The sequence below is a fragment of the Capricornis sumatraensis genome, chromosome 9 (assembly GCF_032405125.1).
Source record: "Capricornis sumatraensis isolate serow.1 chromosome 9, serow.2, whole genome shotgun sequence".
NCBI classification, from domain to species: domain Eukaryota; kingdom Metazoa; phylum Chordata; class Mammalia; order Artiodactyla; family Bovidae; genus Capricornis; species Capricornis sumatraensis.
Window position 1 is genome coordinate 49219736 of NC_091077.1, and position 26461 is coordinate 49246196.

At 41.5% G+C, this 26461-nt stretch overlaps 2 protein-coding genes and 1 non-coding gene across 3 annotated transcripts; 1 reads left to right on the forward strand and 2 right to left on the reverse strand.

Annotated features, from left to right (window-relative positions):
• The first annotated feature begins 230 nt into the window (after positions 1-230).
• KIF20A (kinesin family member 20A) lies at positions 231-8589 on the forward strand. The gene is made up of 19 exons (XM_068980816.1): positions 231-304; positions 756-938; positions 2278-2367; positions 2469-2588; positions 3434-3572; positions 3673-3860; positions 3946-4075; positions 4255-4449; positions 4555-4666; positions 4773-4841; positions 5059-5202; positions 5345-5510; positions 5622-5786; positions 5916-6055; positions 6198-6300; positions 6573-6768; positions 7014-7105; positions 7334-7471; positions 8096-8589. Exons 2-19 carry the CDS (start codon positions 777-779, stop codon positions 8411-8413), a joined length of 2667 nt encoding a protein of 888 aa, XP_068836917.1. The 5' UTR covers positions 231-304; positions 756-776; the 3' UTR covers positions 8414-8589.
• Positions 8590-9461: 872 nt separating this feature from the next.
• Positions 9462-24924, reverse strand: CDC23 (cell division cycle 23). The gene is made up of 16 exons (XM_068980494.1): positions 24764-24924; positions 24608-24680; positions 22705-22842; positions 21297-21339; positions 20671-20776; positions 20444-20576; positions 18489-18666; positions 18308-18405; positions 18087-18168; positions 13402-13555; positions 13028-13147; positions 12353-12428; positions 11989-12050; positions 10517-10595; positions 10320-10439; positions 9462-10118 (listed from the first exon to the last, which is right to left on the reverse strand). Exons 1-16 carry the CDS (start codon positions 24922-24924, stop codon positions 9948-9950), a joined length of 1794 nt encoding a protein of 597 aa, XP_068836595.1. The 3' UTR covers positions 9462-9947.
• On the reverse strand, positions 22318-22432 carry LOC138086726 (small nucleolar RNA ACA64). Its single transcript, XR_011145431.1, has one exon. It is a non-coding gene; the product is annotated as a small nucleolar RNA ACA64 (small nucleolar RNA).
• Positions 24925-26461: the final 1537 nt, after the last annotated feature.

Sequence of the window (26461 nt, forward strand, 5' to 3'; positions counted from 1 at the left end):
TGATAAACAGAAGTTCCACTTGACCCAGCTCCAAAATCCAACAGTTGGTAACCCGTCCCACATTTGAGCAGAGAGGTCAAGCCTAAGAAAACCGTTTCCGGGTTTCGCCCGCCCCCCTTGCACTGATTGGTAGGTGCAAGGTTCGCTATCTGATTGGCCGAACGAACTCAGCGCGCAATTTAAAACATTGTATCAGAAACAAAGGTGCGCTTCGTGGGTGGGGTTGTTCTCTCAAGCTGCCGAAAGCCCAGTTTCGGCTGTGGGGTGTGAGTGAGCCGGTCCCGTAGAAGTGTGGCGTCTTTAGGTAAGTGTGCGGCTGAACTTGAGCCAAGTTGGGGCACCTTTGCTCTGGCAGATTAGGCGTTCAGAAAGCGGAACTGCCGCCATTTCTGTTCTTCTTAATAATTCTGTCCTCACCGTGGGCCTAGGAGCGAGGTATAGAGAATGAGCCTAGGGCTTCTGACACGGCTGAGGGAGGCTCCCTACTTGGAACTTGGCCTTATATTTTCGGAGTTAGATATCTGTTCATTCCTGTTCGCGGTCCGAAATGCTGCCTCAGATTGGATTAAATGATTAACTCTTTCTCTCTTTCCCGTTTGCTGGTAGTTGAAAGGAGAAGGGAGTAGGAATTCAGGCAGCGAGACTAGGTTGTCCTGGGGCGAGGGAATTGTTTCTTACCTAGAAAAGAGGCTGAATTCTTCAGCCCCTTTTATCCCTTAAGGTTCTCCTCCCTACCCACTCTTGTCTCTTTTTAGACCTAAACTGCCCCTGCTGACATGTCGCAAGGCATCCTTTCTCCACCAGCTGGCTTGCTGTCCGATGAGGAGGTCGTAGTCTCCCCCATGTTTGAGTCCACAGCTGCAGATTTGGGATCTGTTATACGCAAGGACCTGCTGTCAGACTGCTCTGTCATCTCCACCTCCCTGGAAGACAAGCAGGTAAAGGAGTTGGAGTGGCTTGGGGACTGAAAGTGATATAATCAGCCTACTAGCTGTCCATACAGAGAAGCATGAGGTAAAAAAAAAATCAGCAATTCTTGAGTTTGACAGGTCAACTCAAAATTAAGAGCATGATAAGTAAAAAATGTACAGTTGTGTGTCCATAAGAAAGCTATTAATTGCGTTGCATTAATGAAACTGAACGCTTACTCTCAATTTATCCTATGAGGAAAGGCAGTCCTTGTCTCTCCTTCACCATGAGGCCCAGACATTTTAGTTAATTTGCACAAGGTCATATCACCATTAAGTAGGTGAAATGTACATTCAGGTTTTAATATCAACCGTACCTTCCATTTAAGGAAACTAACTTTCTGCTGACCTGTTTCTCAGGTGCAGCATTATGGATGTTTGGAGCCAGATAATTCTTTGTTATAGGGGGCTATCCTGTGCAATTTAAGATGTTAAGCAGCATTCCTGGCCTCTACCCACTAGAATTCAGTAGCTCCTTCCCATTTGTGACAACCAGGAAACCTGTCCTAACATTATTAAATGTCTCTTGAAAGGGAAATGGCCGTAGTTGAGAACAGCTCCACTCAGAAGTCTTCTCTTCTGTAGAAGTTTCATGAGAGCAGAAGCCTTGGTAATATTTTTCACTGTGGGCTACCAGAGCCTCTTAGAATTTCTAGGCCAGAGTAGATGTCTATAAATATTTGTTAAATGAATGTGGTGGGTGTGATTATTTAAGATCTCATAGTTACTAAATGATGAAACTGGGACTCAAATTCAGGTATGTCTGCCTCCAAAATGCTTAACTGGGCCTTCCTAGGTGGCACTAATGGTAAAGAACCCACCTGCCAATGCAAGAGACGTAAGAGACATGGGTTCAATCCCTGGGCTGGGAAGATCCCCTGGAGGAGAGCATGGCAACCCACTCCAGTATTCTTGGACAGAGCACATGAAAATTCCATGGACAGAGGAACCTGGTGGGCTATGGTTCATAGTGTCACAGAGTCGGACACAAGTGGCTTAGCACACATGCAAAGTGCTTCACTACTGTGAATATCACACACTGATTTTTCATACCAGTCAGCCACTTCTGATGTAGATAATCTGTGATACACCAAGTTTGCAGGATACTGAAGAGACAAGGAATGGTGATTAAGTACTGAAAACCTCCATGTGGGTTGGAATGATTATGGAACCAGAGTAATGGCACAGAGTCATCTGAAGTTAATTGGGATAGTGTTAGCATGATTCCCAGAGACTATGTTGTGTTTGCCCATCTGCTCAGAAGTAACTGAGATTAATCTGTGATTCTGACTGGGAATTCTACTAACAGGTTCCATCTGAAGATGGTATAGAGAAGGTGAAAGTATACCTGAGGGTCAGGCCCTTGTTACCTTCGGAGTTAGAACGACAGGAGGATCAGGTACGTTTCTGAGGAGGGAGGATTTAAAAGAAGGAATGATACGTACAGCAGAGGTTCCCAGAATTGTTTCCTTCTGTGACAACTGTTTTCCCCCATCTCAGGGTTGTGTCTGTATTGAGAATATGGAGACCCTTGCCCTTCAGGCACCCAAGGACTCTTTTGCCCAGAAGAGCAACGAACGAGGAATTGGACAGGCCACCCACAGATTCACCTTTTCCCAGGTATGGAGTTACTGATTTGTAAACAAGGGACCAACATGTAGGGGCAACTTTATTCCCTTTTCAGAAGGAAAACATTTTACTTGACTGAGTTCATTATATATGCATGTCTACAGTTTTGGGGACCCTTATGTGTTGTGAGTTTGTCATGTACTATTAATTCCCAACAACTCTGTTGTTACTATCATCACTGTTCCTATTTTCCTGGTAAGGATATTGTGACTCGTTGAATATGTTCCTGAGGCCATGTAGCTAGTCATTGGTAGAGTTAGGACTTGAATCTAGATTCATCTATCTACCAAGCCCATGCTTGTGACCATTACGTTGCTCCATATTGTGTGCAGCATTGGACTTAGTGGATAGCATTCTGTAAGTATTTGTTGATTTGGATGAAAGATGGACTGGCAGAGAGTATTTAGGCAGCAACTGGTAGCACTTCAGGAAGCAGCTGCTTGAGTAGTCTCCAGAGCCAACCACCCAGGAAGGGATGTATTTTCTGGCTCGACACAGGGAAAAGTGGGAGATGAAGGATGCTGCTGCTGCTGCTAACTCACTTCAGTCATGTCCAACTCTGTGTGACCCCATAGATGGCAGCCCACCAGGCTCCCCTGTCCCTGGGATTCTCCAGGCAAGAATACTGGAGTGGGTTGCCATTTCCTTCTCCAATGCAAGAAAGTGAAACATGAAAGTGAAGTTGGTCAGTTGTGTCCAACTCCTAGCGACCCCATGGACTGCAGCCTACCAGGCTCCTCCGTCCATGGGATTTTCCAGGCAAGAATACTGGAGTGGGGTGCCATTGCCTTCTCCAGATGAAGGATGGGCCTCTGAGAAATTGAGTCTGTCCCTAGATCTTTGGACCAGAAGTGGGACAGGCATCTTTCTTCAACCTGACTGTGAAGGAGATGGTAAAGGATGTACTTAAAGGACAGAACTGGCTCATCTATACATATGGAGTCACCAACTCAGGGAAAACCTACACAATTCAAGGTGAGTATTAGACCTCACAGAACTGCTGACTGTCTTTGGCTTTTGATGCTCTGAGTTGAACAGTGCTTGCTGCAACTGTCCATCTTTCGCATGCCTCCAGGTACCATCAAGGATGGTGGGATCCTGCCCAGGTCCCTGGCTCTGATCTTCAATAGCCTCCAAGGCCAGCTTCATCCAACACCTAATCTGAAGCCCTTGTTCTCCAATGAGGTAATGTGGCTAGACAGCAAGCAGATCCGGCAGGAGGAATTAAAGAAACTGGCCCTACTAAATGGAGGCCTCCAAGAGGTAAAGTGTTGGTGTTCACAGAGGCAGGGATAGGGGACAAACCTCCAGAAAGTTTTGTGCTTATCTTATCCCTGGACCCCTCCAGGAGGAGCTGTCCACCTCCTTGAAGAAAAGTGTCTACATTGACAGCCGGATGGGTACCAGCACCAGCTTTGACAGTGGCATTGCAGGGCTCTCCTCCAGTAGCCAGTTTCCCAGCAGTAGCCAGCTGGATGGTATGTATCATGACTGGGCTCTGTGCCAATTAACAGTAGGAACCCATTTTCTGCTCCCCAAAACTCAAGGGTAAAGATCAGAGGTTGTAACCTGTGTTCCACTTTCTGCGGCCCCTGCAGGCTAAAGGAGAGGTGGATTACCCTTGAGTTGATGCTCTGGACATTGGCTTTTTCCCCAGAAATGAGTCACCGATGGGCACAACCAGACACTGCCCCTGTAAGTGTCCCTGCAGATCTTCGCTTCTCCATCTGGATCTCCTTCTTTGAGATCTACAATGAACTGCTTTATGACCTGTTAGAACCGCCTAGCCAGCAGCGCAAGAGGCAGACTCTGCGGCTGTGTGAGGATCAGAATGGCAATCCCTACGTAAAAGGTATGGGAAAGCACGGTGGCTGGCATGAACCATGGAGGGGACCTTGGGAGACACTTGGAAAAGAGTTAGGTGCTCCCATCTTATGTATGCTCATCTTTACATCAGATCTCAATTGGATTCATGTTCAGGATGCTGAGGAGGCCTGGAAGCTCCTGAAAGTGGGTCGTAAAAACCAGAGCTTTGCCAGCACCCACCTGAACCACAACTCCAGCCGCAGGTTCGTAGGTTAATGAGTCAGCCTTTCACTGTGTTTCAGAAAACATTAGTCCTCCACCTGGTCATAGAAGATATGCAGTGACTTTTATTTTTTTTTTAACTTCTAGTCATAGCATCTTCTCAATCCGGATCCTGCACCTTCAGGGGGAAGGAGATATAATCCCCAAGATTAGCGAGTAAGTTTTTCCATTTAGAAATTTGGGCTTTGGGGCCTTAAATGGTGGTTGGGGAGGGGACAAGACAGTCCTCAGAGGAATTACTTCCATTAGATTCATGTTCTCTTTCCTTGGGTACAGAGTTTCTTCATAGGTCCTCCCCTCCCTAGAACTATATGAAGGGGCTAAAAAGCATATAACGTGGGGTCCTAATGTCAGATCCTGTCCATCACTCAAGGTTATCACTCTGTGATCTCGCTGGCTCAGAGCGCTGCAAAGATCAAAAGAGTGGCGAGCGGCTGAAGGAAGCAGGAAACATTAACACTTCTCTGCATACCCTGGGCCGCTGTATTGCTGCTCTGCGCCAAAACCAGCAGAACCGGTAAGCTTTTCACTGCAAGCCAGATGGCCTGGCACTCTGCAGTTTGCTAAGAGACTTCCTCATCATCACAGGGGCTAGTTCTAGTATCTCCTCAGGGGCTAGAGCTCTGCTCACAGCACTATTCTCTTTAATTCCCTGCCAGGTCAAAGCAGAACCTGGTTCCCTTCCGTGACAGCAAGCTGACTCGAGTGTTTCAAGGCTTCTTCACAGGCCGAGGCCGCTCCTGCATGATTGTCAATGTGAATCCCTGTGCGTCTACCTATGATGAGACCCTTCATGTGGCCAAGTTCTCAGCCATTGCTAGCCAGGTGCGAAGCTATAGGTGGGATGATTGTGCTCACTTTGGGCTGGTACCTGTACTTCAGAAAGCTACTAGGAACTAGTAATGGATTCAGTTAAGATTTTTTTCCCCTCACTAGCTTGTGCATGCTCCACCTGTGCAACTGGGATTTCCATCGATACATTCATTCCTCAAGGAACACAGTCTGCGCGCTTCTCCCAGCTTAGAGACTGGAGCTAAGACTGACCCAGGCCTTGGTGATGACATTGAAAGTGAAGTTGACATCTCCACATATGGGAAGGAGGTAAGAATGCAGGAAAACTTTGGTGCAGCAGCTTGATGACTATACATTTTCCATGCTATGTTCCAAGTGGACCTGTACCTTTTTAGGGCATGGACTTCTGATGACCTCTGACCTGTGTGTCCCTCCTAGGAGCTCCTACAGGTGGTAGAAGCCATGAAAGCACTGCTTTTGAAAGAACGGCAGGAAAAGTTGCAGCTGGAGATGCAGCTCCGTGATGAAATTTGCAATGAGATGGTGGAGCAGATGCAACAACGAGAACAGTGGTGCAGGTACCAGCCAAGTAACCCCTCTTGTTCGATCACTGAGACCATAGGGTAGGGAGTAGAGACTAGGGTGGAGTAGTGCCTCAAGATCTGCTTTCTAAGCTCACTCCTCAGAATCTGCACTGACTTCTCTTTTCTCCTCTGACAGTGAACATTTGGACACACAAAAGGAACTGCTAGAGGAACTGTATGAAGACAAACTAACAATCCTCAAGGAGTCACTGACAAGTTTTTACCAAGAAGAACTTCAGGTGAGTTGCCCTGAACCAGCCCCAAGTAGCTGCTCAGATTCCCATCGCTAGCTTGCCTGAGATAAAGTAGGGGCGGAATGTGTAATTCACCTTTCTCTCGCCTCCTTAGTGCTTTATGTCAATCTATATTTGATGAACTGATTTAGAGTTTGACTGGCCAAGAAATGGTGTAAATGCTAATTTACAGGGAAATTTTTGTTCATCCTTCAGTCATCTATAGCTATAGGATTTGTCTGACTCTGAACAGAATTGTGTTCTCTGTTTCCCTTTAGGAGCGAGATGAGAGGATTAAAGAGTTAGAAGCTCTCCTGGAGGAAGCCAGACAGCAGCATGTGGCCCATCAACCCTCAGAGTCTGAACTGTCCCTACGGCGATCACAAAGATTGGCTTCTGTTTCCACCCAACAGCTCCACGAGATTAAAGCTAAACTGGAACAATGCAAAGCAGAGCTAAACTCCACCACTGAAGGTGAAGAGGGAGAGAGGGCACAAGCAGAAGTATTTCAGGGAGAGCTGTTCTTCAAACTTAGGCCTTCTGGGGCCAACTCCAACATAATTTCCTTGACTGCCAAGCTACATCCCCCTGACCTTTCATTCTAGGATGCACATGGCCTCACTTGTTATGTTTTTTGCAAACTACTGTTAATTCAGTTAAAGAGGTAAGTCCAAGGCTAGAAAGCCTACACATGTGAGGTTATTGTTTCTTCCCTTCAGAGCTGCAGAAGTACCAGAAAATGTTAGAACCCCCACCCTCAGCCAAGCCTTTCATCGTTGATGTGGACAAGAAGTTAGAGGAGGGCCAAAAGGTAATTAGCTTTCTCCATTACCAAAGCTCTCACCTAAGACAGTTTCCAGCACTGTATCCCTGGTTTACATGAGGACAAGATGCTTTCTGTGCCATCCTGGAGAGTGGCTACTGCATTCTTATGGCTAGCCTTTCTAATTTTACTTCTCTTCAGATGGTTCTCTGACTCCTTTAGGTCACTTGGTGTGACGTCTTGGCCACAATTTGGTTCCTACTCTTCCTTTTTCAGAATATAAGGCTACTGCGGACAGAGCTTCAGAAACTTGGTGAGTCTCTCCAGTCAGCGGAAAGAGCCTGTTGCCACAACACTGGAGCAGGAAAACTTCGCCAAGCCTTGGCCACTTGTGATGACATCTTAATCAAACAGGTTGGGGCAGCCTATATATATCACTTTCTCCCATCAGCCCATGTCAGAGTATATGTGAGGAAGATAAAAAAGATTTTTAGGCTAATCTTTTAGTGAGGGGAGTTTCTCTTCCTTGCAAAGTAACCATTCACTAAGTACAAGGCGTTATGCTAAGTAATTATACCTTTTTCTGTTATAACTATCCTAGGGAGGGAGATACTATCATATTTCATCCAAGATGCTTTAACTGTAACATACAATAGTAAAACAAAACACTAACAATTAACCTATGACACTGTCATCAATAAATGCACCCTGATTCCATCCAGATATATGGAAATGTAAAAAAATACATCCTAATTTGATACCCACCCAGGAACTGAGGTTCTTGGAGGTTAAGTAAAATTCAGGCTCATATACCTGATGTGTTAGAAAAAGGTCCTTCTATTCAGTGCTATTTGTTTGGGTCTTAAAAACCAATACCCACCCCCAACACACACACCATTCAATTAAAGCTCTGACCATACAGAGCTAATCTTTGTAAAAAGAAGTTTTATTAACTATAGTGTGTATTACCTTGCCTTCTTGAGTTTCTCTAATAGATCAGACAGAAATGTTTTCTATAACTCTGTTCATCTTCCTTAGGATCAGACGCTGGCTGAGTTGCAGAATAATATGACGCTAGTAAAACTGGACCTTCGGAAGAAGGCAGCATGCATCGCGGAGCAGTATCATACTGTACTGAAACTCCAAGGCCAGGCTTCGACCAAAAAGCGCCTCGGTGCCAACCAGGAAAACCAGCAACCAAACCAGCAGCCCCCAGGGAAGAAACCGTTTCTTCGTAACTTACTTCCCCGAACACCCACCTGCCAAAGTTCCACAGACTGCAGCCCTTATGCCCGAATCCTGCGCTCACGGCGTTCCCCTTTACTCAAATCTGGGCCTTTTGGCAAAAAATACTAAGGTTGTGAGGAGAGAGCACTTCCCTCAGGTGGGTCTGCTGCTCAGTTTAAGAAATAGGTTTCTTTAAAGCTTTACCATATATATACCTGAAACTCTATCTAAAATGCAATATTCAGACACTAGTAGTTTTTCTCCCTTTTGTAATATAATCACCTATGTAATCTTACACTTTTTTACTTATATGGTTTCTGTGCACACAAAAATTATATTAAAATAAAGATAGTATTCACATTTTAAATCTGAATTCCAAATCTAGCATTATCATTGAAGTAAATTATAAAAGGAGCAGAAAAACTGAAAATCAAATATCATCCAGGCTCCTGGGAACTTTGCACAGGCATGGCAGTGGAGACAGCAACTGGTATATAGCTAACTCAAGAAATCTTAGTAAGAAATGAATTCAAGGGACATTAGATATTCTAAACCTCCCTTAATAAGAAGTGAAATGTCATGTATTAGGAGATGAATGGGTAACAAACTTATTCTGGAAAAAGAATCAAGGAAGGCTGGGCCCTGAGCTCAGAATAACCCATAGTATCCACTGTACAAACCAATCACAGCAGACATAATCACAGCATATTACCTCCTACGGAACACACGAGCACAGGCCCGAAACTCTCCAAGAATACAGCAGAAATGATTACTTTTACCTTGTCTGACAGGTGAAGGTTATCATTCTGCTGGAGATGGGGCAGGGGGAAGAGACACAAACAATTATGTCAAAAATATTTATTAAAACAGACCAACTTAAAAGAGTTTATTCTTATCTGTATAGTCACAAAAGTTACACACCCAAATATCTGTGAAACTCTGTAATCCTGTCTCCTTGCTCTGCTTTAGTAAGGGTATAGCTAACTCTAGACATTGTTTCCCCTTAGTAGGGGCCATAGTTCCACACACAGTCCTTTTGCCCCTCTGTTCAACTCTACTTGTTACTTCCAATTTGAAAGTTTCTAGGAGACACCCCAAAATCATGTTTTGGAAGAATGTCTTCCTAGTGAGAACAAAAGTACAGCTAGAATCCATTTAAAACTAATCTCTGATATCAGAGTAGTCATGCTCAGCACATCAAAGAATGATGAGTCATGTGTATCTATCCAGTGCCCTGACCTTCCTAGGGTATCCAGTGCCCTATTGTCAGCAGAGGGTAAAGTGGCAGGCTTTCTTCCTTCCCTTTCTAGAGAAATCTCCCACTCCCAGCAGCATTTAAATTTTGTTCCTGTAGACTTGCCTGTGCTAAAGTGCTGTTAAAGGGTTGTTTTGTGGGGGTGCCAAAAGACCTGGGGAAAAGGCCAAGATCTGTAGCCACTCGGAACAGAAGGGAGATAGAAGTGCTTCAAACTGGCAAAAGACAGTATCTGTTACTGCCAGGATTCTTCTGTCAGTCTACTCTGAAGGTGATTCTATAAACTGTCCCCAAGGAGTTGTACAAACAAAGAGAAATAAGGTCCTTGGAAAAATAGACGTGGCTGTTCTTTACATGGAGATAAGGCTTAATATGGGTCTGGCAATGTTCAGGTTTGAAAGCAGCCAACTATGGTGTGACTGAAGACAGGTTGAGTGGAGAAACTCTGCGTGTGGGAGTGTTGTTAGCAGACAGTGAAGCAGGGAGGAAAAAGGGAGCAGGTATCTCAGTGGAGGGAGTCTCGCCTTGGTTCCGAAGCTGTAGGATTTGCCTGAGCAAGGCCTTACCTTCTTCCCGGGTCTGAAACAAGGTCAAGCAAATGAATCAAAATATATCCAAGGTTATTCTCAAAACCAGGTTCTAAAATACTGACTTATAAAGTTCCTCAGAACAAAGTAACCTCTCCACTCACCCTTTTAACCACCTTCCACCCCCAGATCACAGTAAAGTCATGTCCTCAAACTTAAAATCCAAGTCTTTCACTAAAGTACTGATACTTACATCATTGAATGCACAACACTTCTGAGCACAAGCTGAAGCTTCATCCCACAGCTTGCACTTAAAATAGTACTGGGCCAGATAGCGGAAAGCAGTGCTCTCCTCCAAGTGTTCCACTATTTCCTAGATAAGGAAAGCAGGAATGACTGAGGTGATAAGAATAAGATCAGCAACCCAATTCTCATGCTAATGACACATACCCCACATGAATAGATATCTTGGATATACTTGATGTAACACTGGGCTGCCTGTTCTGACTCAGTCAACTGTTCATGAAGCCTACAAAAGAAATTGGTCTTTAGGTACAAATCATATTGAAAAGCAAGCTAGCGATAAAAAAAAGTAAAAGCACACAAGTAACATCAAAAAATGACAATATATAGACAAGTACAAATTTTGACATAAATGACACAGTGGGACCCAGAATAATATTAGTGCCCAGAAGTGATGGTTACTTCATCAAAATTTCAAATCATTCTGCTTCTGATGATGGAGGGAAAGTTAGTAAATACTTAAGCTGGATAATATACCATTGCAAAAACTGCCTGGTAATACCCTGAGTCAGGTCAAAAAGATACCAAGCAATTCAGATTTTTTGTAAGAATCCAGAAAATAATTAGTAGGAATGAAATTGCATTTAAGAACCTCTTTCCCTATCATTTCTGAGTTATTCTGTATTTTCCTGGGGCTTAGGAGCAGACTGATACCTAAATTAGTTTCTCCAGACTGCTCTCACATAAAATTCCATTTCTTTCAATTAGTTCTTGAATTGTCCAAATGGGAAAACAATTCCCCTTCAAAAAGTACTAGCATTCTCTTGAGTCAAGATGACTAAGTTTCCAGATCAGTATTCATATACTGTACTACAACCCTGAGTTAGGCTTAAAACTCAACATTCAGAAAACTAAGATCATGGCATCTGGTCCCATTACTTCATGGCAAAGAGATGGGGAAACAGTTGGAAACAGTGACAAACTATTTTGGGGGGCTCCAAAATCACTGAAGATGGTGACTGCGGCCATGAAATTAAAAGATGCTTGCTCCTTGGAAGAAAAGTTATGAACGACCTAGACAGCATATTAAAAAGCAGAGACATTACTTTGCCAACAAAGTCTAGTCAGAGCTATGGTTTTCCCAGTAGTCATGTATGGATGTGAGAGCTGGGCCATAAAGAAAGCTGAGCGCCAAAGAATTAATGCTTTTGAACTGTGGCGCTGGAGAAGACTCTTGAGAGAGTCTCTTGGACTACAAGGAGATCCAACCAGTCAATCCTAAAGTAAATCAGTCCTGAATATTCATTGGAAGAACTGATGCTGAAGCTGAAACTTCAATACTTTGGCCACCTAATGCGAAGAACTGACATATTTGAAAAGACCCTGATGCTGGGAAAGATTAAAGGTGGGAGGAGAAGGGGACAACAGAGGATGAGATGGTTGGATGGCACCACTGACTCGATGGACATGAGTTTGAGGAAACTCCAGGAGTCGGTGATGGACAGGGAGGCCTGGCGTGCTGCAGTCCATGGGGTCAAGAAGATTTGGACACGACTGAGCAACTAAACTGAACATCCCCTCATTCATGTAGATGATGGATAAGAGGCTCTAGAACATGCAGAATCCACCTACCAGAGAAGCCAATAGAAATATAACTAACATTTCACTCTTTCACTCACTTTGCCAGTTTCACCAGAGCCATCTTTTCCACATCTCCCACGGCATAAGCTCTCCAATAGCACTGTCAATAAAGAAAGAAACTAGTCACTTCAACCATTGCCCCATGTGCCATGACTCACGCAGGTCCCTGAAGTTCAGACTTAGAGAATACAAAGCATTTTTACTAGATCTGAGGTCCAGGCTACATATTAACATTCCCACTATGTCAGCCCTGCTTTGCTTTATACACACTATGAGCCTATAAATATTCAGATTTCCCTATATAGACAGATACAAATGAAGGAAAATTAAGCACCAATAGCTTGACCCCTCATCCAAACATTAGGTTTCCACATAAATTCTCCAGAACCCAATTTCAGGTACCTTTTTGGCTTCCACTAGTTGATTAAGTTTCTCATAACATTCTCCTAAAGCAACCAGCATACGAGAATCATTGGGCCTGTGAGGAACGAGAAATAGAAAACCTGAGCAAAGACTAAAGATAACTGAAGTCCTCCCTTGAGGAACCACCACCACAACTGTTTCAAACCCATGAAAGGAATGGGCTTTAATCCAATACTTCATATATTATTTTATGTTCACAATTATACTACTTTTAAAATTAATTAATTAATTACTTAGGCTGCCTTGGGTCTTAGTTGCAGCATGGGGGGGTCTTCATTGCATCATGCAGGATCTCTCACGGCAGGGCAGGGACTCAAGTTGTGATGCACAGGCTCAGTAGTTGTGGCGCCTGGGCTTAGTTGCTCCACAGCATGTGGGATCTTAGTTCTCCAACCACAGATCGAACCCACATCCCCTGTATTACAAGGCGGATTCTTGACCACCAGACCACCAGGGAAGTCCCCACAGTTATGCTATTAACATATTAATAGAATACACTACATAAAAATGACCAAACAACATATGGCATGTTTAAACTTAGGTCTCCAAAAGTCAAAACCATTCACTGTGATTCTTCAGTAGTTAATCCAAAGAGAAAGAAAAGTGTCAGCCCTTCCCACAACAAACATATCATCAGGTGGTGGTCAGACTTACCGAAGCTGGTGGGCCCGTCTATAATAATAAAGGCAATAAAACGGCATCTTAAGGATTTCATAGGTCTGCCCAAGGCCATACCAGGCTCTGTAGTCCCGCTTATTGACCTCAATAGCATGCCTAAGAAATGGAAGAGAAAACTGGTAAGGAGGCAGAATCAAAATTAGCGACTTGCAGATTCAATAAAGTGAAAGTATTAGTTGCTCAGTTGTATCCGACTCTCTTTGGACCCCACGGACTGTAGCCTGTTAGGCTCCTCTATCCATGGGCAAGAAAACCAGAGTGGGAAGTCATTTCCTTCTCCAGGTGATCTTCCCAGAGGTTCCTAAAATCACAACAATCTGGTCCACCTCACCGTCCAACTAAAACCTTACCTATAAGCCTGAATAGCAGCAGATGTATTCTTCATTTCCATGTACTCATGTCCCATCAGCGTCCAGGCCCCAAGATACCGAGGATTCAATTTCAACGCTCTCTGGAAATACAAGGCTGCTTTCTCATGTTGAGAACGCAAACTATAATAATTGCCTGATTGGAAAAAAAAATATGTGAACAACTAAAAAGATTAAAATAAGTCACTAAAATAGGCAGCATTTCACAAGGTAGGCATGAACTCATTCCCCAAAATCCTTGCAGAAAAGCCAAATTGTATAGGCAATATCATCATTTCCTTGGAAAATATATTTGATCTATCACACATTCTGCTTTTTTTAAAAAAAGTGTTTCCTAACACCGCAAAGGTTTTCTTCACTTTATTTCCTCTGGATATTAGCATTTATACATATATTTTCTTAATAAAGGGTAAAATATTCCTAGAGTATGCTTCAGATTGGTAGTTTTCCAACTATGTTCCAAGGTCCCTAAGGAAGTACCTGAAAGGTTAAAAATGTAGAACTCTGAACTCCTCTCTTCCACAAGAATCAAGGAAGTTCTATTATCACTGGTCTTAAAAGAGTACATGAAAGATTTTAGGATTCTATTTAAAAATGTATTTGAAGAAAGGGAATAAAGACCATCTGACTTGTCTCAACTAGTAAATGCATAAATGAAATGTGGTATATATCCAGACAATGAAATACTTCTTGACAGTAAAAAGAAAAGAACTACTGACATATGCTACAACATGGACAAACCTCAAAAAACAGCTCTGTGAAAAAAGCCACATAATAAGACTAAATATTCCAAGATTCCATTTAAAATTTCTAGAAAAGGCAAAACTGCACACTCAGAAGGCAGATCTGCTGGGGATGGGAGTAGGACTGACTGCAAATAGACTCAAGAGAATTTTGGGTTATGACAGAATTTTCTAAACTGGATTATAATTATAGTTACACAACTTAATAAGTTAGCAAAAACTCAATGAACTGTAAACTTAATATGGGTAAATTTTATGGTATACAAATTATCCCTTAATAAAGCTATCTTTAATATATACCAATAAAATGGACAACCTAGAAGAAATGGACATATTCCTAGAAATATACAATCTCCAAAAATTAAAACAGGAATAGAAAATATAAACAGACCAATTACCAGTAATAAAACTGAATGAGTAATTTAAAAAACTCCCAACATACAAAAGTCTGGGACCAGATGGCTTCACAGATGAATTTTATCAAACATTTAGAAAAGAGCTAACAATTTTTTTTTCAAATTATTCCCAAAAATTACAGAAGAAGGAATATTTCCAAACTCATTCCACAAAGCCAGCATCACCTTGATACCAAAACCAAAGATATCTCAAAAAAAGAAAATTACAAGCCAATATCACTAATGATCATAGACAAAAAAGTCCTCAAAGTATTTGCAAACTGATTTCAATAATACATTAAAAGGATCATACATCATGATCAAGTGGGATTCATCCCAGGGATGCATAGATGGTTCAATACCTGCATATTAATCAATGTGATATATAGCATATTAACAAAATGAAAAATAAAAATTATATGATCATCTGTACAGAAAAGATATAGAATCGCTATGGTATATATCTGAAACCAATATAATATTGTAGATCAACTATACCTCAATTATTTTAAAAAGAAGAAAAAAATTAGAGATATACCAAGACTTCTGAATGATTTCTCAGGAGATAGTGTTGAATGAGAAGAGTAAAATGCAGAGAAATGGGTACAATATGATCCTATTTTTGTAACCAAACAGCCCATTAAACCCTGCATTGTTGTTGTTGTTTAGTCACTAAGTCGTGTTCAACTCTTTTATGACCCCATGGTCTGTAGCCCGCCAGGCTCCCCTATCCATGGGACTTCCCAGGCAAGAATACTGGAGTGGATTGTCGTTTCCTTCTCCAGGGGATCTTCCTCCCACAGGGATTGAACCTGCCTCTCCAGCACTGGCGGGCGGATTCTTTACCACTGAGTCACCAGGGAAGCCCAAACCCCACACATGTGTATGTATATTTTTCATGTGGTACCGGAACATGCTAACACAAGTATTTTAAAGGATGAAGGGTGCAGTGAGGGAAAAAAAAAAAAAAACAACCTCCTTTATGTAAAAACTGTATGTGCATAAACTAAATAAAAGGATGGATTTAGATATATGCATATACTAACTTACAGAGATCATGATAAACTGTCAAATGGAAAAGCAAATTGTGAGAAATTTTATGATTCCACTCTGGTAAAAAACAAGTAATACTATTTCTATATATGTGTTTGTCTTTTTTTTTTAATTTGTTTAGATTCAGGTGTCAGTTTGATTCAGGAAAAATCATTTATAACAACTGTCTGTATTACACAAGATCATTCAAGTTGATATTCGCTTTGGAAAAAAGATGGGAGGTCTTTATGTATACAAAGATACCTTTGCTTCTGCCACTGACTCAGAACTAGATACAGAAAAATAACCAAACTTTAAGCAGACTGTCCAAGGGTTAACTTCTGTAATAGAACAGAAGTGAAGCAGTGGTAGCAGGAGTATAAGCTTTAACTACTAAAGCAGTCGGGATGACACAAGAGATGCTAAGTAAGTCAGAATAGCCAAGAGATTGGGGGCAGGAGGAGAAGGGGACGATCGAGGATGAGATGGCTGGATGGCATCACTGACTCGATGGACTTGAGTCTGAGTGAACTCCGGGAGTTGGTGATGGACAGGGAGGCCTGGCATGCTGCGATTCATGGGGTCGCAAAGAGTCGGACACAACTGAGCGACTGAACTGAACTGAACTGAACTGTGCAAAGATTAAGTAGATGAGCTTTTCTGACCAGTTGGAACAGCTACAATGTATTGTACAATACAGGAAAAACCACAGCCTTGACTAGACGGACCTTAATCGGCAAAGTAATGTCTCTGTTTTTTTAATATGCTGTCTAGGTTGCTCATAACTTTCCTTCCAAGGAGAAAGTGTCTTTTAATTTCATGGCTGCAATCACCATCTGCAGTGATATTGGAGCCCAAAAAAATAAAGTCAGCCACTGTTTCCCCATCTATTTGACACAAGTGATGGGACCGGATGCCATGATCTTAGTTTTTGGAATGCTGAGTTTTAAGCCAGCTTTTTCACTCTCCTCTTTCACTTTCATCAAAAGGCTCTTTAGTTCCTCTTTGCTTTCTGCCATAAGGGTGGTGTCATCTGCATATCTGAGGTTATTGATGTTTTCCCCAGCAATCTTGACTCCAGCTTGTGCTTCATCCAGCCCGGCATTTCACATGATGTACCCTCCATAAAAATTGAATAAGCAGGGTGACAATATACAGCCTTGACGTACTCCTTTCCCAATTTGGAACCAGTCTGTCATTCCACGTCTGGTTCTAACTGTTGCTTCTTGACCTGCATACAGATTTCTCTGGAGGCAGTTAAGGTGGTCTGGTATTCCCATCTCTTGAAGAATTTTCCAGTTTGTTGTGATCCACACAGTCAAAAGCTTTGGCGTAGTCAATAAAGCAGAAGTAGATGCTGTTCTGGAATTCCCTTACTTTTTCTATGATCCAACAGATGTCAGCCATTTGATCTCTGGTTCCTCTGCCTTTTCTAAATCCAGCTTGAACATCTGGAAGTTCTTGGTTCACATACTGTTGAAGCCTCACTTGGAGAATTTTCAGCATTACTTTGCTAGCATGTGAGATGAGTCCAACTGTGTGGTAGTCTGAACATACTCTGGCACTGCATTTCTTTGGGAATGGAATGAAAACTGACCTTTTAAAGTCCTGTGGCCACTGCTGACTTTTCCAAGTTTGCTGGCCTATTGAGCACAGCACTTTCACAGCATCATCTTTTAGGATTTGAAATAGCTCAGTTGGAATTCCATCACCTCCACTAGTTTTATTCGTAGTGATGCTTCAAGTAAGGCCCACTTGATCTCACATTCCAGGATGTCTGGCTCTAGGTGAGTGATCACATCATCGTGATTATCTGGGTCGTGAAGATCTCTTTTGTATAGTTTTTCTGTGTATTCTTGCCACCTCTTCGTAATAGCTTCTGCTTCTGTTAGGTCCATACCATTTGTGTCTTTTATTGTGCCCATCTTTGCATGAAATGTTCCCTTGGTATCTCTAACTTTCTTGAAGAGAAACACTAGCCACAACTTACACAATAGAAAGTTAATTAAATTTTAAAAAAGCACATCAATATAATAAAATATTACATAGCCATCATAAATAATACAACTCTAGATGAAATACCATGAAAAGATGGAAAAAGATATATTTTAGGTTAAAAAAAAAAGGACATTACAAAGCAGTGTATATAATGACACAATTTTTGTAAATAATCATACCTACACATATACCATCTTTACTATTTACACAGAAAAATATTCTGGAGTTGTATCCACCAAACAGTCTTGGGAGTGGCATTATAGTGATCCTTGACATTCTACTGTATATAATTTTATTACCTTTGACACTTTTATTTTGGGCAGGCTCCCAATTCTTTGACCAGAGGTTGAATCCATGCCCCCTGCAGTGGAATCTGAGTCCTAATCACTGGACTGCCAGATTACTGCCCCCCCTCCTTTTTTTTTTGATACTTTTATATTGTTGTTATTTGGATTACTTACAATAAAGATAAATCTTGAAAGAAAAAAATGACTCTTACCAATTACACAGCATGTTTCTACACGATATTTATCAATCTCACAGAGGTTGTGAGCCAGATAACTCAACTCAGATTTCATGCTCTGAAAGAAAAGAAAGATGATCTAAGCATGAAAAAGAAACCCTTATTTTTCTTGTATCTAATGCTACGAGGTGATAATCCAACCCAGGAGATTCAAAGCACAAGAGCTTAATCAAGTCCAGGCAAAGGAAGCAGCTCACCCTGACATAAAGAAGGTTGGAGAATGTGTCCATATTTTCAATCCTGTAAGGGTCTTGTTTCCTTAGCTCATTAAAAATAGAGAGGGCTTTGTCAATATCTGCAGAAATAAGACAGAGTTCAGAAAACAATACAGTGCTACCTTCAGGATTTGATGGTACTTCGCTATTCTTATTCACTCACCTCTGATATTGTGATAGGCAACTGCAATTTGGGAAACAATATATGAGCTCTTAGAGAAGCCCACATCAATGAGATTCTGATACTTTTGCAGGGCCTCCTCTATCAACTGCAACTCTGTGTATATATGGGCCAGAAAAAACTCTTTCATCCAGGTGTCTGGCAAAGACAGGAACTTCAGCTGGCAGCAGGAGAGAGAGGGAGATACTTAATACACTGTGACCTCTCCCCCAAATGAACATCAAGGAATTATCTTTATTTTCTAAAAGAATTTATCACCAAAATTTTATTAGAGCACCTAATAATGAACAGGTGTGTGCGTGTATTCAGTCACTTCAGTCAAGTTGAAGTCTGCAACCCTACAGTTTGCAGCCTACCAGGCTCCTCTGTCCATGGGATTCTCCAGGCAAGAACACTGGAGTGGGTTGCCATTTCCTCCTCCAGGGGATCTTCCCAACCCAGGGATCAAACCCGCATCTCTTCTGTCTCCTACATTGATAGGCAGGTTCCTTAGCACTAGCACCACCTGAGATGCTGTTCGATTAAGTGAATAAGACTCACAAACATAATAGGGGGAATAGGGAAGAATGGTCCAGCTTCAAAAAGATAGGATTTGAGGTGTCTTGGAGGATGGGTAGAAACTGAATAGAAAAAGGGAGAGGAAGAGAAAAAAGACAACATTCTAGGTAAGGATAACAACAGAGGAACAAGTCATGATTGTAGGTAAACAGGATGACACATCTAGTTCAGTTTGAGGGGGGGCTATGTGTTGGGAAGCTGTAAAAAAAAAAGACTGAACTAAGAGCGGGTGCTATGCTACAACCAGAAATGGGATGCAATGTGAAAACACTGCAATTTTTGTTAAGAGAATGACATGATGATATGAGTGCTTTAAGGTAAGTTTGTAAACAGTATGTAGGATAGCTTGGAAATGGAAGTACAAAAGTAGGAAAGCTAGAAAAGTATTTATCCCTTTTAAGTAATCTAGTTTTGAGATGATAACCAAGATGGCAAAGGGAACCAAGAGAAAGAGATGCAGACAAGAAGGAAACCATGGCAATGTCTGATGACTGACTGGATAAAAGGAGATAAAAAAAAGGGAAGAGACAAAATATGACTTTGAGGCATCAAGACTGAGTACATTTTGAGAAGTAGTAATGTAACTGAGAGTCCATCACGTTGAGAGGAAGAAAGAGAACTGAAGAGGCAAGATGAGAAATGTCGTTTTACATATTTTAAGTTCAGAGCTAAACAAACTTTCAATGAAAGCCCGGTAGGCAGTTAGAGGTAAGTGAATAGAAGTAAACCAAGATTAAGATTTCAGACTCAAATTCAGTAGCATGTGTCATTATTAAGGGAAATCAACCCAGCCCTTGGTCCCTTAGAGTCAACAAAAGGAAGTATGTTGTTGCTTCTATTAACTACTGAAGAACAGCAAAATAAACTCTGTAGACAACTCTGTAGACACTGTTCTCTAACAATGACTAATAAAACAACTGCAGTTTAGAAAGCAATTTCATATACATTCTTTCATTAATTAACAAATTTCTAAATCTTAACAGAGTCCTATGGCCGTTCAGAAGAGATATAAAATATGCTTTTAATACAATTCTTGATTTAAGAGAAATTATTCCTATAGCATCTTTGGAATTAGGAAACTATAATAGCATTTGGTCTATAAAACAAGTTGCAGTAAAACTTGAACATGAAAGCATGAATATGAAAAGATAGTCTAACACAACTGGATGCAAATCCAACAGCATCTACCAAACAAGAGCTAGACATTAGTCTTTCAAATAAAGACCTAAATCCCAACAGTGAAAGAGACCATAGGAGAGGGAGCAAAGTGGTAGCTATAATGAAAGGTTTAGCAAAATTTTTCTCCCCCTACCCGATTATTAAAGAATTACATAAGACTTGAAGCAAAAGATTTTTCACATAGCTCATCTCAAATTTACCATCTCTTTGTCGGTAATCAAGTTACAGAGTTCTAGCCAGGCTCCCCAGTGCAAAGGCAAAACATGAGTAGCCTCCACAAACACATCAATGGCCTCTTTCACTAAGTCCAGCTTTCGAAGCACCACACCATACCTAGAAAAGAAGGGAATGATCACAGAAGTTAATAACATCTCCCCTCTACTCAGAAGAATCTCTTTCAGAAGTTCCAAATTACTCTAACACTTACAGATAAAGGCCAAAGCCATCAAGTTCCCGAGCCTGGTGTTTTTTGCTGAGCTCCACTCTCAATTCTCTAAGAGCCTCATTTTTCACTTGACCTTTCTCCAGAGGGCCTAGGAAAGAGACAGAGTTTCTGACCTAAGGGTAGACTGCTGCTTTTTATTTCATAGACTCAGATACTCCCTTTGGCGTCAACCAAAGTTACAACTGGAACTTCCAGCCAACGTTCACCAATGGCCAATGACATCTTACACAGTCCATTTACTTTATTACAGAAACTGCAACTGATAATTGGTCTGCAGTCATATTGTTAGGTTCACCAGGTTTTTAAATTTTTGAGTTAATTATCAATATTTAAATATCAGAAGCCTCAACTAAAAATCTAAATTTCCAGGTTCAGGTTGCAGGGAACAGGGTAAGGCCAAGGGAAGAAAGCCCCTGACAAAACCAAGCCCACATTCCCACAAGGGAGCCCTCAGAGGCAGCTGGGTGACAACCAGTCAGTTGTGCCCTCCAGCTTGCAGACTTCTCCTCAGTCCACTTCCCACATTTATATTACCTGCCTGGCTCCTACAGGAATCAGAATTTGCAACTTCTGCTTTAGCCCAAAAGGTAAGAGAAAGAAATTCATACCTAGGCTATCAACTGTTTCATCATCCTTCTTCTTTTCTCCAGACTGTAAGAGAAAATCAGTAAGTAGGTCTTTTTTCAGTTTATTCTGAAACCTGTTCTAAAATTAGCAGCCTGAATTGACCTGAAATGTTCAAGTCCAAAATGAAATCTACTATTGGTCACTTAATTTTAAACTATTTAGGAGCTCCCACTGTGAATCTGGAATAATTTGAGTACCAAAACAATAAAGTACAATAATGAATTATAAACCATTAAAAAAAATAGGTATCCTTGAGTCCATACTGACACTAGATAAATACATAAATAAGTGAAGGGAAAAATATGCTTAAAAAAATAAGTATTTATGTATTTATTTGGCTACAGCAGGTCTTAGTTGCAGCATGCAGGATCTTTTTTTTAGCTGCAGCACGTGGGATTTTTAGCTGCAGCATGCAAACCCTTAGTTGTAGCATGAGGGATCTGGTTCCTTGACCAGGGATCGAACCCAGGCCCCCTGCATTGGGAACAGAGAGTCTTAGCCACTGTAACACCAGGGAAATCGTAGGGTCTTGCTTAGAGTAGAATTTACTTCTCAAGAGAGTCCTGGAGTAGATCATTTCACAACATTATAATAAAGAAAAAACTTCAGGCAAAAATTAACAATGAATTTCTTGACTAATGGTTATTTAGGTTCTTAATTTTTTTGCCTACTACAAAAAATACTTCAATGAACAGCTCTGTACATATATCCCTGTACACATACTGAAGTATTTCTATTGGACAAGTAAAGTTTTCTCAAGAATTATTTGGCCATAGTATTTCAAACTGACATAATCTGCCCAGAGCAGCAGGAGACATGAGCTCAATCCCTAGGTCGGGAAGATCCCCTAAAGGAGGAAATGGCAACCTACTGCAATATTCTTGCCTGGGTAATCCCATGGACAGAGGGGCCTAGCAGGCTACAGTTCATGGGGTCACAAAGAGTCAGACACGACAGCATCTGAGCACACAGCATGCACACATGCCCAGAGGAGCAGTCCACACATGTCAGGGTCTGGGTTTCACCTCCCCACACAGAGGCGTGGGTGGTGAGCTGAGGCTACCAGTGGCTCTGGGCAGCAAATTTCACCCATAGCCACAGGTGATTTTCAACCAATGCCAAAACTATATAAAGTTTTACTCCTGAAATAGACGGTCTACTGCCCCCTGCCTTTATCAATAATGAATATTGTCAATATTTTTATATTTTCTTTCATACCATTATTCTTTTTACTTTTCTTATGATGTCTTCTTTATTATTATTAAGTATTTATAAAGTATATTCACCAAGTAGACTATTGCTAAACTATTAAAGATTAATTTTTTCTATTGGGATTCTAAACATGGATGCTTTGCTGATAACTGAATGACATCTTAAAACGGCCCTCACCAGATATCTAGAATACATGTACAGAAAATAGGCCTTCTTGCTATTGCAGCCATGCAGGAAATGTGCTGCCCGATCATACTCTTTAACATCAAAGTAGGCCTTGGCCAGGGTATAAGCATCCATATCCTGGGCATCTTCCTAAAAAAGAGACAAGCTTATGTTAGTGATTAAGAACAGGATAACAAAAGTTCAAATCCAAGAAGCATATTTATTAAATTCAAGATGTAAGAAATAATAATTTTCCTCCTCCCCCAAACCCAATACTTATTTATTAGTCTATGAAGTAAGGTAATAGTACATTCTTTCAAAATAAAAAGTTGGGGAAAGAACTTTAAAAAACTAAACCAGCACTCAGAAATTTGTATTGTCTCTACAAATGTAGTGGGAAGTAGCATATGCTTTAGTGTTAGGCACCTAGATTTAAATTCTGACTCCTTGACTTCCTGCATTCAAGATGTTAGTAGGGAACTTACTTAGCTTCTCTGAGTATTCACTTCTTCTGTAAAATGGAGCCAATAATACACATATGATATAAGGAAAAAGTAAAAAAGTCATGAAAAATATCTAGTATTAATATCTGACATTCCTTTCCTTCTCCAGACTTTTAAATGTCCACATAAATGCAATATATTGTGGAATTAATTGTATTTTTTGGTCTTCAAGTTTTGACATATTAATACTGTAAAAGCAAAAAACACAGCTACATTCTCTATGTAAAAAAATTAAATGATACATGCTTGAGGTAAAAACATACAATTCCCTCAAATTCTAGGGATAAGTTGATTAAAACTTTAATAATTTCTTTCTCTTCATCCTTCCTGCCCAAATATTGCCAGCACAAAACTGGAACCAAAATTATATTCATGTTTTCTTCATTGGATGAACATGTACTAAATGTGGCCATTCAAGGTTAGGATTCTGGTGGCCCTTTTCACATATACTCATCATTTGCTTATTTCTTCTTCCACCTCTCTCACTTGCATTATACATTCTTTGTGTGACTTTTTTTTAAACTGGAATATAATTGCTTTATAATTTTGCGTTAGTTTCTGTTATACAACATCAGTGAATCAGCCAGAAGTATACATATATCCCCTCCCTCTGAGTCTCCTTCCCACTTTCCCATACCATCCCTCTATTTATCACAGAGTACTGAGTGGAGCTCCCTGTGTTATACAGCATCTTCCTGTTAGCTATATATTTTACACATGGTAGTGTATATATGTCATGCATTGTACCTTTTGGATTAATGAATATTTACTGCTTTTAAGTGTGTGTGTGTGTGTGTGTGTGTGGTTGGAGGAGCAGTGGAATTAAGAAATGGCGTCTTCAGGAAAAACAACGGATTATGACAAAAATCTTTCAGACTACACAGACTATGTAAACATATGTACTATAGATCATACATAAAATGATGTATCATTTAAATGATATCTCATTTAATTCTCTCAGTATCCCCATAAAGTAAATACTATTATATACATTTCACTGATGAGGAAACTGTGTTTCAGGAGGTTAATTAAGTAAACTGTCAAAAGTCACTAGTATGGCTGAGATTTGAACCCTGAACCGTCTGGATCCAAAATCAGTTTCGCACTGTTGTAAAAACCTTCGATGCTTCTCCTCGTTATGAATACTGTCGAGGTTGAGCTGTACAAATCTAAAAGGCTGAAATCTTAAGCAAGCATTATTTACTAATTCCTCCAAAAGCTTAAGTTGGAGCACCAAGTCTTTCCAAGCTTAGCAAACACATACAGATAAAATTGCTTAAAATATCCATCTCTGTGAATGGCTTGAACTCCCTCTACAAACATCCCTGCTAAACAGTGTGCTCCCCTTTGGTGACAGGGCACTCAGTATCTCTTCTGATGCTGGGGAGCACTCGCTATGAATACGTCGTTACCTCTGTAATAGGCGGCGGCGGCAGCAGCTCAGACAGAGGCAATGCCGGGAGGGAGAAGGCTAACTCCGCAGACCTAGAACAGCCACACAAACTGAATCAGCCCAAGCCCCAAGGCCGAGGATCCAACCCTGGTCCCCTCGGACCGCGACATCATACCACTTGCTACTGTGCAGGAGGCCCCGCTCCCGGGTGAGGCCCGCGATAAGTAGCAGCTGCTTTTTTATTTCCCGCAAATTTGAGAAATCGCAGCTGGATGGCAGAACGGGAACCGAGGAAGCCGTCGCGGCCACCGACACTATAGAGGAGCTCGCAGCCATTTTCCTGTCTCGGCCACCCCAACCAATCATCAGCGAAAATACTGCCTGACCCTCTGAACCAAAAAAGTCTGTCTGTTATTGGCGAGCTCTTGCTACAGAAAAACCAATCAGAAACCTTCCTTCTCGTAAAGTCACTAAGAGGTCGGGAGGGAAGAGACAATTACGTCTCCGATTGGCGAAAAACTACTGGGGCGGGAAAGTTAGAACAAGAATGAGTGGGCAAAGCCACGATTTCTGGGCGGGGCAGAGAGGAATGAGTGAATGGAAAAGTGGACAGAGAAGGTGGACGGGAAACTAGAGATGGGAGGGCAAGAATTTGCAGAGGGGAGAGAGCCCTACCCTGCACTTTAAGGATGATGTGATTGGACTAAAGATGGAGTGTACTTCCTGGGCAAATTCTCTGCCGCTGAATGACAGTGAGGTATGGTGTCTAGCAAGGATGTCTGATATACTCTCTCTCTCTCTCTCTCTCTCTCTCTATATATATATATATATATATATTTTTTTTTTTTTTTAAGAAGATGTATGGCCACAGGTGAGTTCTTCCTCTTTCGGTTCAGTTCAGTCCCTCAGTCGTGTCCAACTCTTTGTGACCAAATGGACTGCAGCATGCCAGACACTTCCCTGTCCACCAATTCCCTGGAGCTTGCTCAAACTCATGTCCTTCAAGTGGGTGATGCCATCCAACCATCTCATCCTCTGTCCTCCCCTTCTACCCCTACCTTCAATCTTTCCCAGCATCAGGATCTTTTCCAATGAGTCAGTTCTCCACATCAGGTGGCCAGAGTATTGGAATTTCAGCTTCAGCATCAGTCCTTCCAATGAATATTCAGGACTGATTTCCTTTAGGATGGACTGGTTTGATCTCTTTCCAGTCCAGGGGATTCTCAAGAGTCTTCAACACCACAGTTGAAAAGCATGAATTCTTCAGTGCTAAGCTTTCTTTATAGTCCAACTCTCATCCATACATGACTACTGGAAAAACCATAGCTTTGACTAGATGGACCTTTGTTGGCAAAGTAATGCCTCTGCTTTTTAATCTGCTGTCTGGGCTGGTCATGGAGAAGGAAATGGGAATCCACTCCAGTATTCTTGCCTAGAGAATCCTGTGGACAGAGGAGCCTGGTGGGCTGCTGTCCAGAGGGTCGCATAAAGTTGGACAAGACTGAAGCAACTTAGCATGCATGCATGCATTGGAGAAGGAAGTAGCAACTCACAACAGTATTCTTGCCTGGAGAATCCCAGGGACGGAGGAGCCTGGTGGGCTGCCATCTATGGGGTCACACAGAGTCGGACACGACTGAAGCGACTTAGCAGCAGCAGCAGCTGAGTTGATCATAGTTTTACTTCCAAGAAGCAAGCGTTTTTGAATTTCATGACTGCAGTCACCATCTGCAGTGATTTTGGAGCCCAAGAAAATAAAGCCTCACTGTTTCCATTGTTTCCCCATCTATTTGCATGAAGTGATGGGACCAATTGCCATGATCTTAGTTTATTTGAATGTTGAGTTTTAAGATAACTTTTTCCCTCTCCTCTT